The 14,598-nt window shown below is 35.9% G+C and overlaps 2 protein-coding genes across 2 annotated transcripts; both read right to left on the bottom strand.

Moving 5' to 3' along the window:
• Nucleotides 1-195: 195 nt before the first annotated feature.
• On the bottom strand, nucleotides 196-2,269 carry LOC139862459 (transcription factor RF2b-like). Its single transcript, XM_071851064.1, has 4 exons — nucleotides 1,743-2,269; nucleotides 1,124-1,256; nucleotides 855-939; nucleotides 196-720 (listed from the first exon to the last, which is right to left on the bottom strand). The coding sequence occupies exons 1-4, from the start codon at nucleotides 2,162-2,164 to the stop codon at nucleotides 383-385; spliced, it is 978 nt and encodes a 325-aa protein (XP_071707165.1). The 5' UTR covers nucleotides 2,165-2,269; the 3' UTR covers nucleotides 196-382.
• Nucleotides 2,270-3,496: 1,227 nt separating this feature from the next.
• On the bottom strand, nucleotides 3,497-6,117 carry LOC139862694 (U-box domain-containing protein 62-like). The gene is made up of 8 exons (XM_071851318.1): nucleotides 5,608-6,117; nucleotides 5,124-5,376; nucleotides 4,948-5,029; nucleotides 4,647-4,704; nucleotides 4,333-4,418; nucleotides 4,149-4,244; nucleotides 3,991-4,061; nucleotides 3,497-3,803 (listed from the first exon to the last, which is right to left on the bottom strand). Exons 1-8 carry the CDS (start codon nucleotides 6,035-6,037, stop codon nucleotides 3,677-3,679), a joined length of 1,203 nt encoding a protein of 400 aa, XP_071707419.1. The 5' UTR covers nucleotides 6,038-6,117; the 3' UTR covers nucleotides 3,497-3,676.
• Nucleotides 6,118-14,598: the final 8,481 nt, after the last annotated feature.

The following is a 14,598-nucleotide window of genomic DNA, read 5'->3' as shown; positions in this document are numbered from 1 at the left end:
CCCCCGCATGCGAATGCGAAAGGCGATCTTGAGTATATTTCAAGGTCGGGGATAACCTTGTGTGCAATGTTGTTATGTTGTTTTCTAAAACTTATAGTTGGATCGCAACTGAACCCGCACATAACAGAAAACAAACAAAAAAATAACATAACAAACGATATGGAATTACAAACTGTATTGCAATTACCAGATATCTTTGTGATTAGTTGAAAAGATGAAATAATACACCATCAAGACAATAAAGAACAATCTTGGATTCCACAGAGGAAATTGTTAAAAATAAATAATTAAAAATAAAATGGTGTTTTAAGCACTAACAAGGTGTTGGTCTATGAACAATTAAAAGAATTTAAAGGAAAACAAATGTAGAAAACAATGGGAATCAAAATGTGCTGCTGCTTTCACTGGCTGAGATTGAAGGGCCTTCAGATTTAACAAGATGAGGATTAACTCTGTTACTTATATCAAGCCCCTGAAATCGGCCAAGTGGGTCCTGTTGTAGTGTTTCAAATTGATGGTGTTGGTGGTGGTTGTTTGACATATTGGACAGGTGCGTGTTTTGGTATTGCTGTTGCTCAGACTGTTGATGGTTCGCAAAGAAGTTTGATTGGTTGTAGGGAACTTGGTGCATCCCAAAATTGTAACCATCTGAACACCTTGCTATTTCTCCTGTTGCTATTCTTAGATTTTCAACTTCTTGTTTCAGTGCTTCATTTAGAGCTGTATTTACAAAGAGTTGGATCATTTTGTTGGATCGTTATTGGGAATTCAAATCTTCAAAAGTTTTACAATCAAAATTTGAGCATGGTAGTACACAAATCAAAGAAAAATAGGAATGTTTTTAGGAACTTTACCGTCACGTAAACGAGCTTGTTGTTCCATAGCTTGTAACCGAAGCTTAAGTTCTGTTTTTTCAGAAGACAAGCCAGTCGTATCTCTCTGTATAAAGAAATAAAAACTTCAAAACTAAAGGCCATACAACTGAGCATGTTTAAACGAGTGAATACAAAGTTACACGCATACTTATCAAGTTGAAGTTCGTTTAACTTTCATTATAGAAAGGCGTAATTAATGCGATGGAGAATTGAACAAATTTACATAAATGGAAGGTTTAAATATTGACCTGGAACAATGTCAGTTGTGCTGAAAGGGTGGTTGTTTCAGTTTGCAGGGTCTGAACTTTCCTCTCAAGTTCAGACATATAACGCGCCTTCCTCTCTTTCGAACGCGCGGCGGATTGTCGATTTGCCAAAATCCTGTATATTATAAGGAACTAGATAATCTAAATCTCTCAATACTCAATGTTTTAAATGAACTAAATCATGAAATGCACCATTTCTCTTAGGGAAGGTTTACTGATGACCCTTCACCACTTATCCTATCAATTGGACCATTTTTTATTAAGCTACCATAAGTTCTCTGTATCAATTTATGCTTTCACAACAAAACGGACTAACTTAATGCAATAAAGCTACTAATCCGTAGATTTGGGAAGGAAAAGCACTATATAATCGTCACAAAGTCTTCTGCTACATTTAAATAGATTCATTTAAATCTTAACTACACATATGTACCTATTAACAGATAAATTCAACGAATTATGATTCACCTAGTGGCTAATACAAAATTTCAAAAACCGAAATTCAAATGTAAGCTTAAGCTATCATAATTGAAGTAAGCTCAATTATATCAAATTAAGGCATTAATTTGTGTAAAGATCCACATCAAATTACTAATATTACCTCTTAGCTCGTTTCGGATCAAGTGTCCACAATTCAGCAAGTTTTTCAGGAGCCATTGCTTTCTTAGCTTCAATACTTTCATTTAAAAAACTTGAATTATCAACCGAATTACTATGCCTATGTCTAGGTCTACTATTACTCTTATCTCCGTCAACGCCGTCTCCGTCACCTCCACCAGCATTATTATTCAAAACGGCGTCGTCGTTCAAGCTAGATCCGAGCTTCTCAATATCCATATAAGTAGAAAACAGGTCTTCTTCAGCTCCGAATTCTTCGAAGCTTCCAGAAGGTCCGTCGTACGGATCTGAAGCTAGATCTAGATCGTCCGGTAACCGGAAGTTCATCTCGGAATGTGCTCGCCGGTGATGAGACGGCCTAAACGGAAACGGTGGCGCATTTTTCGGTTTTGAAGAATCTTGCATTTTGAATACAGTTGCGTATAGTTTTCTTCTTCTTCACTTTCTTATACTCTCTATAAAATCGTGAATGTATGTGTTTTTTCAGTTTGTTTGCTTGTCTGAAGCAGAATAAGGGGGACGTCCGGAATCTGGATCTCATTTGGTAATTCGGGTTGACTCTTTTATGACCCGATGGGTACTTTAAAAAACTTTTTGGGCTTTAAATGGTTATCGATACTACTCAAAATGGGCCATTTATGGGCTTCGTAGTTACGGATTGTTAACTATTAAATATTGAGTAATTTTCCAAAAATGTAGATTCCGTTTGTTATTTGGCTTGTCAGTTTGAGGTCATTTTTCCAGTTAAATTGCCATGTTATAACAAAACGTCTAAAAAAGCATTGTTTTTATGATTCCTCTACATACAAGCAACCGAGATTAAATTTCACGATAAGCGATGGCATGTTCCGGTGATCGTTACTCACTTAGCAAGTCTACTGCCCCTGCATTCGTCGACAAAGGCGAGGATTCAATTTCAGCACTTAACCGCTTTCATTCTCTCTCAAACCTTAACCTTGATTCTAAAATCCGGTATCCAAGAATGTATGCTGCGAAAGCAGTTATATCAGATCAATTTCCGTCTTCTATAGTTGCAGATCAAGCGCCGGTTAACAATATTGTAAATGATGAGATACATTTTAGTGATGATGGTACGGACAAATTTGAGGAGTGGGTTCGATGTTCTGTTAAGGAAATTATGAAGAATATAACACAAGCACCGTTACTAGTTTATATATATGATAATGGTGAGGTGATAACTGAGAAGGCTGTGAAAAGTGAAAGGTGGCCGACTGTGATCAAGGAGAGATCGTGTTCACCGGATGCAATTATACTTGTAGAAGAGATGAATAGAGAAGGTGGAACTAGGGCATTTGGATTGTTGGTTCAAGGTAAAGTTAACGAAAAAGATGGATGTAAATCGGCATGTTATTTGTTGAAAACGAGTAGCGTTGATGGATTAGGGTTTATTTGCAGTCATTATTGTTTGATGAAGGTGAAGAATTTAACTGAATCTGCATTCTCGCAGTTGAAAAGTGGTTGGCTGGTAGAATGAAACTTGATTGAATCTTGTACAGTTTTAGATGTAAATTACAGTATAAATAAACCAGTATTTGGATGCTTAATTGTTAAAGCATATCATATTAGTGTCAATTTTGTTTCGAACCTGAAAATGGAAAAAAAATTAACGTATAAATTTGTAATTTTAATAATTTTCACTAAAACCTAGTTGTATACACAGGGATTTAAAAGGAAGCAATGTCTTCATATAAGTAACTCTTACAATATCATATTTCATTAACTTTTGGTATCAAAAACTTTCTAAAATATCAGCACCTGTATATTACTACATTCGAACTGCACATCTAGATTTATATAAACACAGCAAAACTGAAAGGGGCGATATATATCTATATATCTATTACTATATATCATACACCCACCAAGGGTCAAGTTGTGTCCCGAATAGGAGACTTGCTAGAGCCAATTTGGTGTCGATATCTTACTTGAAGCTATGTTTGAGGACTGAGAATCTTGAACTTTCGCTAGAGACCGATATTGTAGTTTAACACTTTCCGCATTATCAAGCGTCTTCACAACACACCTGTGTGCAACAGATATAAAAGATATATCCAATTATTACCATTATCAATGGTCTCAGATTAACCGATGGCAGGTTTTTTATAAGTTTGAATAGATAATAGATATTTAAATACTGAATTTCTCATGAAACAAATATAAAACTAACAGGAACAACTATGTAAGCTATAGACAATGGAAAAGATACTAACCATCCGTTTAAGCACTGAGTCATTACAACGGCTTCACGACCAACAAAGCGGGGAGGCGTCCTTTTATTACCCTGGAACAAAATCTTAAATATCAGAAGCTATACATTAAATAAATTAAATACAATAAATGGAACTAAAAAAGCAAATTTAATAATAACCTTGATAATTACGCGTTCAGTCACACAAAATGGAAATTGAACGCCGCGGCCCCTAGATTGGTCTGCGAAAGCTATATCACCATACGTACTTCTATCCTGCATGAGCCAAGAACACTTGAATTACATCAGGAATTCATGATTGGTTTCTCGCGAATAACAATCTTTGAAATATATCGATATAAACCTTGTCTGATATGTTTCTTCTTTTAGAGACACGGTAAATTTGCAACTCTTCTTCCCTACGGAATGCTTGAACGGCGGTTTGCAGAGCTACACAAACAAACAGACTTGAAGAAAAATATATATGGATATACTGCCGAATTTGACAGATTCAGATTCTTTATACTCAATATTTTAGTGCATGTTAATCACTATATGTATAGATATTCAAATAAACCCTGTATAGCAGAAAAGTAGATAAATTTAAGCATTTATGGAGTAATTAAAAATGAAGTAGTAGATTTAATACATTATAAACATAATAGATAAATTCCTTACATAGATTTGGAGCAACTGATCCTTCCGATACAGGCTGTGAACATGTGTAGCATGCTCTCTGGAAATGTATTGAACAAATAATAAAGTAAGTACATAATTTAGAAAGTATTTATTTCAGCGATTAATGACTGATATATGTAATAATGAAACCTCCTAACATAACCATAGCCTATTCAATGATATTTGTACATGTCAAAAATGTATGCTAGAGAAACAAAAAGTAAAGAAAGCCAATGAAGCATAATAACAGGATTCAAGGACCAATAACTAAAATCATAATATCAAGGTTTGCACCACTCACCACCCTCATAACATATTGCATTCCACTGCTACCAAAAGAATGGCCGCAAGGTAATATCATAGCATCATCCATAAGAACACCTCTGCACAAACATAAAACCATAATGATGCATCACCAAATATACTGAATACTGATACAATGACCACAAAAACAGAAAAGAACTTGCTTGAACTTACGTCAACGGATCCGAGAGTATCGTCCTCAAGGAATCCCCTGATCCACTAGAACTCGAAACATCTTTTCGTCCACTAAATCCACAACCATTATCAATCAACACATCTTTAATACCACTTCCTGAACCCTCCACCCCATTAATATGCTGAGAGTAGTACAATTCACCGCCTGGGTCTGCAACTGTTATAGCATTCTGGTACTGACATAACTGTGTTTGCAACTGACTCTCAGTCGAACTCGATCTCACATCAATACCTGGCACCATAACAGTTATCTTCAATGTCACAATATCAGATAATTTAATTTCAGGACTTCAAATTTGGAAAAGCAATTAATATGATCTTTTGAATTTGAATAAGCTATAAGCTGAACCTAATAAGCTCGTTTGTAGTTAAACCTAGAAATACTGGTCTCTCCAGATTATAAATGATCCAGTAAACTGTGAAAATGAACTTAACCGAACACAGCGTCTAAATTCAAACTTACCGGTTGAAGAAATATTATTCCTTTTTCCATTACCATTTTTTTCATGAATGCTATTTTTACTAACGTTACTTTTTTCATCTTCATCATTATCATTATCATTATCATCGCTATCGGATCCATCAGAACTTGAATGCGGCCCATTTCTGGGCTCCCAGCCATGGCTACCACGGTCATAAACCGGGCCGGTTTCGGAGCGGAATTCAGTAGTGGATTGTGGTTGATAGTGTCGGTTTTGATGCTCGATAAAACCAGTTAGCTCACGCGTGGTTCTATCATTGTTACTGTTGTTGTTAATTGTGTTTACGGTGAGATGGTGGGGGTGTTGCGGTGGATTGCGGCGGAATGGTGAGATGGAATCGTCTTGGAAGAGGAGCTGCGGGTGGTTATTTGGACAGTGTGAGAGGACTAAAGAGATCTCTTCAGAAGCCATGTTAGTAGAATGTGATGAAGGACAGAGACAAGACTACTGTAAAACCCTAACCCTAATTTTGACTAATTGTGATTGGGGAATTGGGATGAAAATCATAATTGACTTTTTATCTTTTGTTTTGAAAAGGGGTTGACCTGGTGAATACGTAACTTTTTTTAAGTTAAATGATACAATATTTGTTTATAAATCCATTTCAAATTGAAAATTTTAAGTTTCAATATATAAGTTTGATTGTGTTAGTTTCATAACTTTTTACATCAGATCAACTAGATACCAGAGGACTAAACCACCTGTTGGAGTCCGAAAAGAGTTAAACAAAAATTTGCGAAACGTGAAAAGGAAGAAAAAAAAATTCTGTTTCGGATTTTGCCTTGGAGGCGCGGCGCGGCTTGGGACTGACGGGGAAGTTTCCAAAAAAACGTGTTTTCTTGTTCCCAAAGCTATTTCCTTGTTGAGTTTTGCCTATTAAAGTATTTTATTGTAACTAATACATGTATCCACAAAATTTATCAATAAAAGAACTCTCTTTGGTGGCTGGGGATTAGAGTAATCATTCGTGATTACATATAACCTCATTAAATTCACTTGTCTTTATCATTTTTGCTAGTTTCTTCATATACATCAATTATTTTCGTTTATTGTAAGTGGGTTTGTGTAACATCCCGTTTTTCCCGTACATATCTAAAGGTACATACTTAATCATTAGTACGTTTGTAACCCGTTAGTTTATGTGTAAATGTATAGATGTATGTGTAGATATATATATATTTGAGAATGTGTGCATGTACAAGTATATACATGGGTTTTGATAGCGTTAAGTCTTGTGAGACTATTGTTGAAGGCTAGGTGGATATAGGAACCGGGAATGGAATGTACAAATTAATTAAATCGGAAATTTGTTTAAGGTTGTCGAGCTGGTCAGGTGCAGCCTTAAGCTGCGCCGCGATGACCATAGTCGCGCCGCGACAATAAACGCAAACCAGAGTCAGGAAGGGGTTTAAATAGATCACTTGTGCACGTTGTTCGCCGCGCCGCGGCATCTCAAGCAAAACTGAAGTCAGGAGGCCTGCTAAGAAGGGTCGGATTTCCCTTTATACGTCGCGCCGCGACAAATAGAGCCGCGCCGCGACAATCCTGCTGGACAGATTTCGGACTTAGCCCATTTTAAGTAATTTTAAGGGGCAATTTGGTAATTTGACGTGTAGATCTGATGGGAGCATTAAATCTCCACCACTTATCCATTTAATTCATTTTCTTTTCTCTTTTCTTTCCATTTTCTCTTCCAAAACATAAAACCCATTTGGATTAAAAGTGAGATTTGAGAGTGAAAGATTGAGAGTTGATCTTTGGAGCAAGAATTAAAGTTGTTCTCCTTGTCCTTAGCTACAAGTGGATAGTGTTGGTAAGTTTTAACTCTATGTTTTGAGTTTTAATTGGTTTATGCTAGGGTTTGTTCATTTGGAATTTGTGTGACCCATTTGAGGGTTAAATGGGTGGATTTTGGGTTAGATTGTTGAAAGTAAACCCTAATAGCCATAACCTAGGGTTTGGTCTTATGATTTGAGGTTGTAAGTGTTAAATGGTGTTGTTAGTCACTAATACACTTTCAAATTGATGAAAGAATTGTTAATGGGTAAGTTTGACTCGATTGTGAGTCTAAGTATTTAAAATGGGTCAAATGAGTACTAGTTGACCTAATTGGGTATGAATTACCCTAAGTTATGTTAGATGATCTTAGTAGAATTTAAATCACTAGCCTTAGTGATTTAATATGAGTCTTGGTCATTTATGGGCGGTTGTGGTGTAGTTGAGTCATTTAATGCAAATTGGGTCATTAAATGCTCAAGTGTAAGTATTGTGGTTAATTTCATTAGTTGTGTGATTGAATGTGTACTTAATGAATTAGGTACATTGCCTTGAAGTTCGGACGTGCTTAATCATCATCCTTGTGTCAAGGTGAGTGGAATAAGTATACTTTTACGTATATGATGTGTTTATTTGTACGTAAGGATATGTGTTGTCCTAGTTAGTGATATATGTGTTGTACACTAACGATTTATGAACGGATATGTGTTGTCCAAGTTAGTAATATATGTGTTGTACGCTAACGGTGTTATAAATGGATATGTGTTGTCCAAGTTGGTGATATATGTGTTATACACTAACAATCTTATGAACGGATATGTGTTGTCCAAGGGTTGGTGATATATGTTTTGTAAACTAACGGTTGTTATGAACACCGATGAGAAATTCGAGTACCATTCCTTTTACTATTGGTTAACCATGGTTGTGTGAATTTGGTATTAGCATATTTAATATTGAACTATATATTGGTGTTGCTAGCTTCTTGTGAATTGTGGATAGTAGTTTATGCATGATGTTTGCATGGTTGTCGTATTGCTAGCTTGTATGCGGGGTTGCGTAAGTGGTTGCAAATAAGTAGGTTATATATGAACATGTATAATTATTGCATTCACTAAGCATTAGCTTACCCCTCTCGTTGTATATCTTTTTAGATGCAGGTGTGGATAAGGGCAAAGGGGTTATCGGGCATTAGGTGTCCCTTGATGATGTTTTGTTGGAGCTTTGAAGTTGGCCTAACGTTTTGGGTAGTTTAGTCCCAAACCATGCTCGAAGTGTCGTTTGGATTATAAACTATCATTTGTAGTGGGTCGAACTTGTATTAAACTTAATTAATGGCCTTCGTGCCTTTTGTAAACATTTAAATTGTTGTACGTTTAAATGGAACTTGTGGAATGGCTTACATATTTAATTGGCGCGTAAATGTGTATTATTTAAAAAAAAAAAATTATCGTATGGAATTCGGGTTGGGTTGTTTCAAGTGGTATCAGAGCATGGTCTAAGGGATTTAGGCGACTTTAGATAGGTGCCTAGACTTAGACTTTATTGTGTGTGCGCTTTATGCGGAACTTGTAGGACTTCGGGTCGGATCGGGAATTGTTAATGCTTAGGTTTATGTGATTTAACCTTGCACTAATTGTTTTGTGTTGTAGTTGTAATCATCGAGCGAGATAGACGTTGTACTAATGAGTTAATGCGACGTGCTCGCGTAGCAATGACTAGCTACCATTATTACGGGTGCAAATCGTGTCAAACGAGCGATGTACGACGATTGTGGAGCAAGATGGGGTGGTAAAGTGTATATGTATATATATGCGTGTCATGTCTTTCATTCGTTGTTTAACCTCTTTCGTTTTATAGAATGAAGATGAGAAATGGACACGACACTGATAATGGGGGCACGAGCGAGGACCCCGAATTCACGGCCAAAGTTGAGGCCATCTTTAAACGTCAAAAAGCAGAGTTTCTCGAAGACGTTAAGAAGATGTTTCTAGATACGATTGACGAGCAACTAGTTAATGTGGTTATGGAACAAGTTAAGCTTGTTCTACAAGGGGATAATGTGGGGAGACGGGACTTCTTTTATAAGAATTTCAAGGACACTCAACCTCCCACCTTCGATGGTGAACGAGACCCACTTAAGAGTGCCCGTTGGATCTCCGATATGGAGGGGGCTTTTCGAACTTGTGAATGCCCTCTTGATAAAAAGGCGAGGTATGGTAGTAGCATGTTAAGAGGTGATGCTAAGTTATGGTGGGACGCGAAAATCCAAGTCTATGGTGAAGAACAATGCATGGATTTTACTTGGGACGAGTTCAAGGCGGAGTTTTTCGATGAATACCGAACTTCGGCCGATCTTACTAGGCTTAAGGACGAGTTACGTTCCTTGAGGCAAGGGTCGATGGATTTGAACACTCTCAAATCCGTGTATTTGTCCAAGACCCAATTTTTCTCGGAGTATGTCGGGAATGATAAGATGTTGAAGGAAGATTTCTATAGAATCTTGAATGATAATTATCAAGAGAAGATTAGCGTGAATGTGGTGAAGAGCTTTGACGAGTTGTTCAATATGGCCAAAGGTTTTGAGGCGCTCGTGTTAAGAAAGGGTGGTTTTACTTTTGGTAAGAGGAAGTTCGAGAATCCGAGTCAATCGAATTTTTCCAACAAAAAAACAAGAAGGGCTCCGAAAGTGTTAATAGCGTAAAGAAGGGTGGTTCCGGTGGTCATGTGGTCACTTGCTATACTTGTGGGCAAAAAGGACACATGGCTCGTTATTGTCCAAATGCGCCAAACAAGGTTACATGTTACAATTGTGGTAAAGAAGGGCACAAGAGGCCCGAGTGTCCCGAGTTGCGCAATGATAATGTTAAGCGGCTAGAGAAGGCGGTGGGTACGGCTAGGGGTCGAAATTATTTGATGACCAATGACGAAGCTAAGCTATCGAACGAAGTTGTCTCAGATACTTTCATGGTTAACTCTAATCCGGCAAAGATATTATTTGATAGCGGTGCTAATTTGTCTTTTGTGTCGCCTCGATTTGTATCTAAGCTTAACAAACCGCTAGCTAAGTTAAGTCATCCGGTAGAAGTTGAAATAGCGGATGATAAGACGGTGCTAAGGGTTGATGTGTGTAAAGGTTGTAATGTTGTGTTTGGTACCGAAACGTTTAAAATTGATCTCATTCCGATGACTTTGGGTGAGTTTGATATTGTTGTTGGTATGGATTGGCTCGATCGTTATAGAGCCGATATTGCATGCCATGATAAATTCATTCGTGTGAGAACCCCAAGTGGGGGAGAGTTGATTATTCATGGTGATAAACGAAGAAGACTCGTACCATTATGCACTTATGCACGGGCGCGACGTTTTCTCAAGAGTGGTGGTGTATGTTATCTTGCTCATGTAGTTGATACTCGTGACGAGCCATCACCCATTCGTAAAATTCCGGTGGTTAATGAGTTTGAATAAGTTTTTCCGGATGAGTTACCGGGTGTTCCGGCGGAAAGACAAGTCGAATTTCGCATCGAGTTGGTTCCGGGAGCTACTCCCATTGCTAAAACTCCTTATCATTTAGTGTAACGATCGCTCCAAATCCATATGGACGAACACGTCATTCATTGATTTCATTGCGAGGTATTTGACCTCTATATGATACGTTTTGTAAATATTGCATTCTTTTGAAAAGGCATACCATAAATGAATATTTAATTCCAAGGTTTTTGACATCTGATGATTTCTACATATAGACAATCACCGTAAATAATAGTTTACAATAATACTTCCGTTGACAATGCAGTCAAAATAGATACATGATGATGGTTTTGTGAATGCAACGTTTTCTTGAATAAAGCATGCAAGACTCCGTGCACATAGCTTGTATAACATGTAAGCAAACAGCGGAAGACTTCTAGGGAACCTGAGAATAAACATGCTAACAAGTGTCAACACAAAGGTTGGTGAGTTCATAGTTTTAGTGTTTCGCATCATCTGTATATAAAAGTGGATCACAAGATTTCAATTGTTTCATCCAGAAACGTTTATTAATAGATTCTACATAACAGAGCACCCTGGTAACTAAACTTTAACGTTATAATGATAAATACCCCATTCGTTTTAATACACGCAAACCAACGTGTTCTAAACTCAAATAACACACGTCCGTTAAAAGGCCAGCGCTCTAGCTCGAACGGGGATGTCAAGCCCTTATGGATCCATATACTGTTATTCGCGCCCACCAGTCCATATCCTATGTAGTGGCAGCTACTAGTTACCAAAGCTAAGGAATTTTCTGTTCAAACTCAGTGTAGAATTAAGTATGTACTTGTATCCATTGCGTTTAAAATAAATTGCATGTATTCTCAGCCCAAAAATATATATTGCAAAAGCAATTAAAAAGGGAGCAATGAAACTCACGCATATAAATATTGTAAATCAGTTAATAAAGTATTTGCATGTATTCTCAGCCCAAAAATGTAGAGAGTAAAAGGGATCATATGAAACTCACGCATATAAATATTGTAAATCAGTTAATAAAGCATTTGTATGTATTCTCAGCCCAAAAATGTAGAGAGTAAAAGGGATCATATGAAACTCACCTTAGCAGCATATAAAGTTGTTCATCGTAATGTGACCGAAACTCGAAATATCAAATAACCGTAGATCTCAACCTAGAGAACATATGTTGGTCAATAATTGTCTATCAAGCTAGGTCAGGTCATAGTGTATCATAAACCTAATGCTCGAAATCGACATACAAAAGTTTATCCAAAGTCGTTTCAAAAAGTCAATTTTGACAATAGTTCAACAAAACGAGGTGTGCCTTATATAAGGATTCATTTACTCGGTTGGTAATATTCAAGAATCCAATTTATCAATCTTACAAACAAGTTGTTTAAATCTTAATTGCAGATTCAAAAGCAATTTCAATTAACGTCAATCATAATTCAGTTGATCATATCTTTTAATCCGTTCATCGAAACTATTCGATATCTAAATGAAAAGTTAATGATTTTTCATCAGCTTTCCAAAAACATGTATATCATATACATTTTACCATTAATATATGTATTTAATTCGTGAATCATTATAAACTGTTTAACGACGAAATTTAGCATACAAGCATGTATAAACATATATATTCGAGCACTAGACATGGATATACTATTAATATATTAAAGATAAGATATAAATACTCACGTATCAATATTGTGATTCAATATTGCAGGAAGGTACGTAGACGCAACGGAGATGATAAATACTAGGTTTGATTTGCAAACAATATCCAGAAATATTATTCATAATTTCCTTAGTTCTGTCCCGCTCAAAAACCCATTTTTGAAAGTGACACGCTCATAACCTCGTCGTAGTATTTTATGTAAAATACTAATAATAATATTAATCTTAATAATAACAATAATAATAATAATATTAATAATAATAATAATAATAATAATAATAATAATAATAATAATAATAATAATAAGAATAATAATAATAATATAAATATTAATACATACGGAGTAAGATATATGTGTGTGTTCAACAACAGAATTCGTGGCCTTTTATAGGCAGTTTCTGATTTTGACAGCTCCGCGATCGTGGAGTTTTTGTGCCTTACAGCTCCGCGACCGTGGAGCTCCCTGATCCAGCTCACACCTGATTTGTTTTCTTGTTTGTCGACGTTTTATTTTAATATATAATATAATATATTTAATTTATATAATTAATTATATATTATATTAAATTCACATGCATAGTTGATTTGTAATTTTTGTCCCGATAGGTCGTACGTCGTCACTCGACTCATGTCCAGGTTCCGGTTTTTCGAACGTCTTTTCGTACGTTGAGAAAACTTGCATTTTTCGTTTCGTGACTCGTACCTTTGTCAAAATATAAACTTAAATTATCCATAAACTATATCACTCAAAGTATATCTTAAACTTTCGAGTGTTTTGGTCATTTACTTCTATAAATCATCGTCTCGTTATTTGTTAATATATATATATATATATATATATATATATATATATATATATATATATATATATATATAATATCAAATCGTTTTATAACCAAATTAATATTATATTTTATCATATTATTAAATATATATCTTCAATATTAATAAAAAAGTTTTAAGATACACTTCGCACGTTATTCATATATCTAATTCTAATATTCTTTATTATTGTATGTGTCCAAATTACGTTATATAAACAAACAATTTACCATTTATTCCGAATACCGTTAAAAATGAATGATTACTCAAATCAACGTGGACCTCACCATAGAGACCCGTGATAATATTATAATTCTTAAGGGACTTAATAAATATCTTTTAATTCAATCGTTTGACATAATCTTTTAACTCCGTAGTTAAATACATCAATCAGATAATCAAACCAATAAGTTTAATGCACAGTATCATATACTCAACACTTTGTTACGTTTTCAAGTTATAGTATATGTATCTATTTTCATATAATTGTTCGCTAATCATTGAGAAAAATTGAAGGGTAATTGAGTAGTTCAAGAATTTTGAGATTCAACTTCATAGACTTTGCTTATCGTGTCGAAAACATTAAATCATATCGAGAATTTGGTTCAAAATAAGTCGAAATTTTCCGGGTCATTACATTTAGCGCCGACGGAAATGCAAGAGTTGTTAAATCAAACCCAGGAGTTTCTTGAAAAGGGTTTCATTCGACCGAGTTCCTCGCCATGGGGTGCTCCGGTTTTGTTCGTGAAAAAGAAAGATGGAAGTATGCGGATGTGCATCGATTATCGGGAGTTGAACAAAGTGACAATCAAGAATCGTTATCCATTGCCTCGGATTGACGATTTGTTTGACCAACTCCAAGGTGCAACGTATTTTTCTAAGATTGACTTGCGGTCCGGCTATCATCAAGTACTGGTCCGTGAGGAAGACATAGAGAAAACGGCTTTTCGAACGCGTTATGGGCATTTTGAGTTCGTAGTTATGCCTTTTGGTCTTACGAATGCACCGGCGGCATTCATGGATCTAATGAACCAAGTGTGCCAACCTATGTCGGACAAGTCGGTAATTGTGTTCATTGACGACATACTTGTTTATTCTAAGAGTATGTAGGAACATGAGCACCATTTGCGCGAAGTATTGAAGACGTTGCGGAAGGTGAAGTTGTATGAAAAATTCTCCAAATGTGAATTTTGGCTAAGGG

This window comes from Rutidosis leptorrhynchoides, chromosome 8 (genome assembly GCF_046630445.1).
Source record: "Rutidosis leptorrhynchoides isolate AG116_Rl617_1_P2 chromosome 8, CSIRO_AGI_Rlap_v1, whole genome shotgun sequence".
NCBI classification, from domain to species: Eukaryota; Viridiplantae; Streptophyta; class Magnoliopsida; order Asterales; family Asteraceae; genus Rutidosis; species Rutidosis leptorrhynchoides.
Note: the sequence above shows the minus strand (reverse complement) of the source record. Positions and strands in the feature narration are given on the sequence as shown.

Bases quoted from the DNA above. Each gene is read 5' to 3' on its own strand.
- LOC139862459 (XM_071851064.1), bottom strand. From the start codon at position 2,164: ATGCAAGATTCTTCAAAACCGAAAAATGCGCCACCGTTTCCGTTTAGG. The intron at 1,257-1,742 runs GTAATATTAGTA...TATAATATACAG, and splicing joins GATCCGAAACGAGCTAAGAG to GATTTTGGCAAATCGACAAT. The intron at 940-1,123 runs GTCAATATTTAA...TTCTTTATACAG, and splicing joins CACAACTGACATTGTTCCAG to AGAGATACGACTGGCTTGTC.
- LOC139862694 (XM_071851318.1), bottom strand. From the start codon at position 6,037: ATGGCTTCTGAAGAGATCTCTTTAGTCCTCTCACACTGTCCAAATAAC. The intron at 4,705-4,947 runs GTGAGTGGTGCA...ATACATTTCCAG, and splicing joins TGCAATATGTTATGAGGGTG to AGAGCATGCTACACATGTTC. The intron at 4,419-4,646 runs GTAAGGAATTTA...TTGTTTGTGTAG, and splicing joins ATCAGTTGCTCCAAATCTAT to CTCTGCAAACCGCCGTTCAA.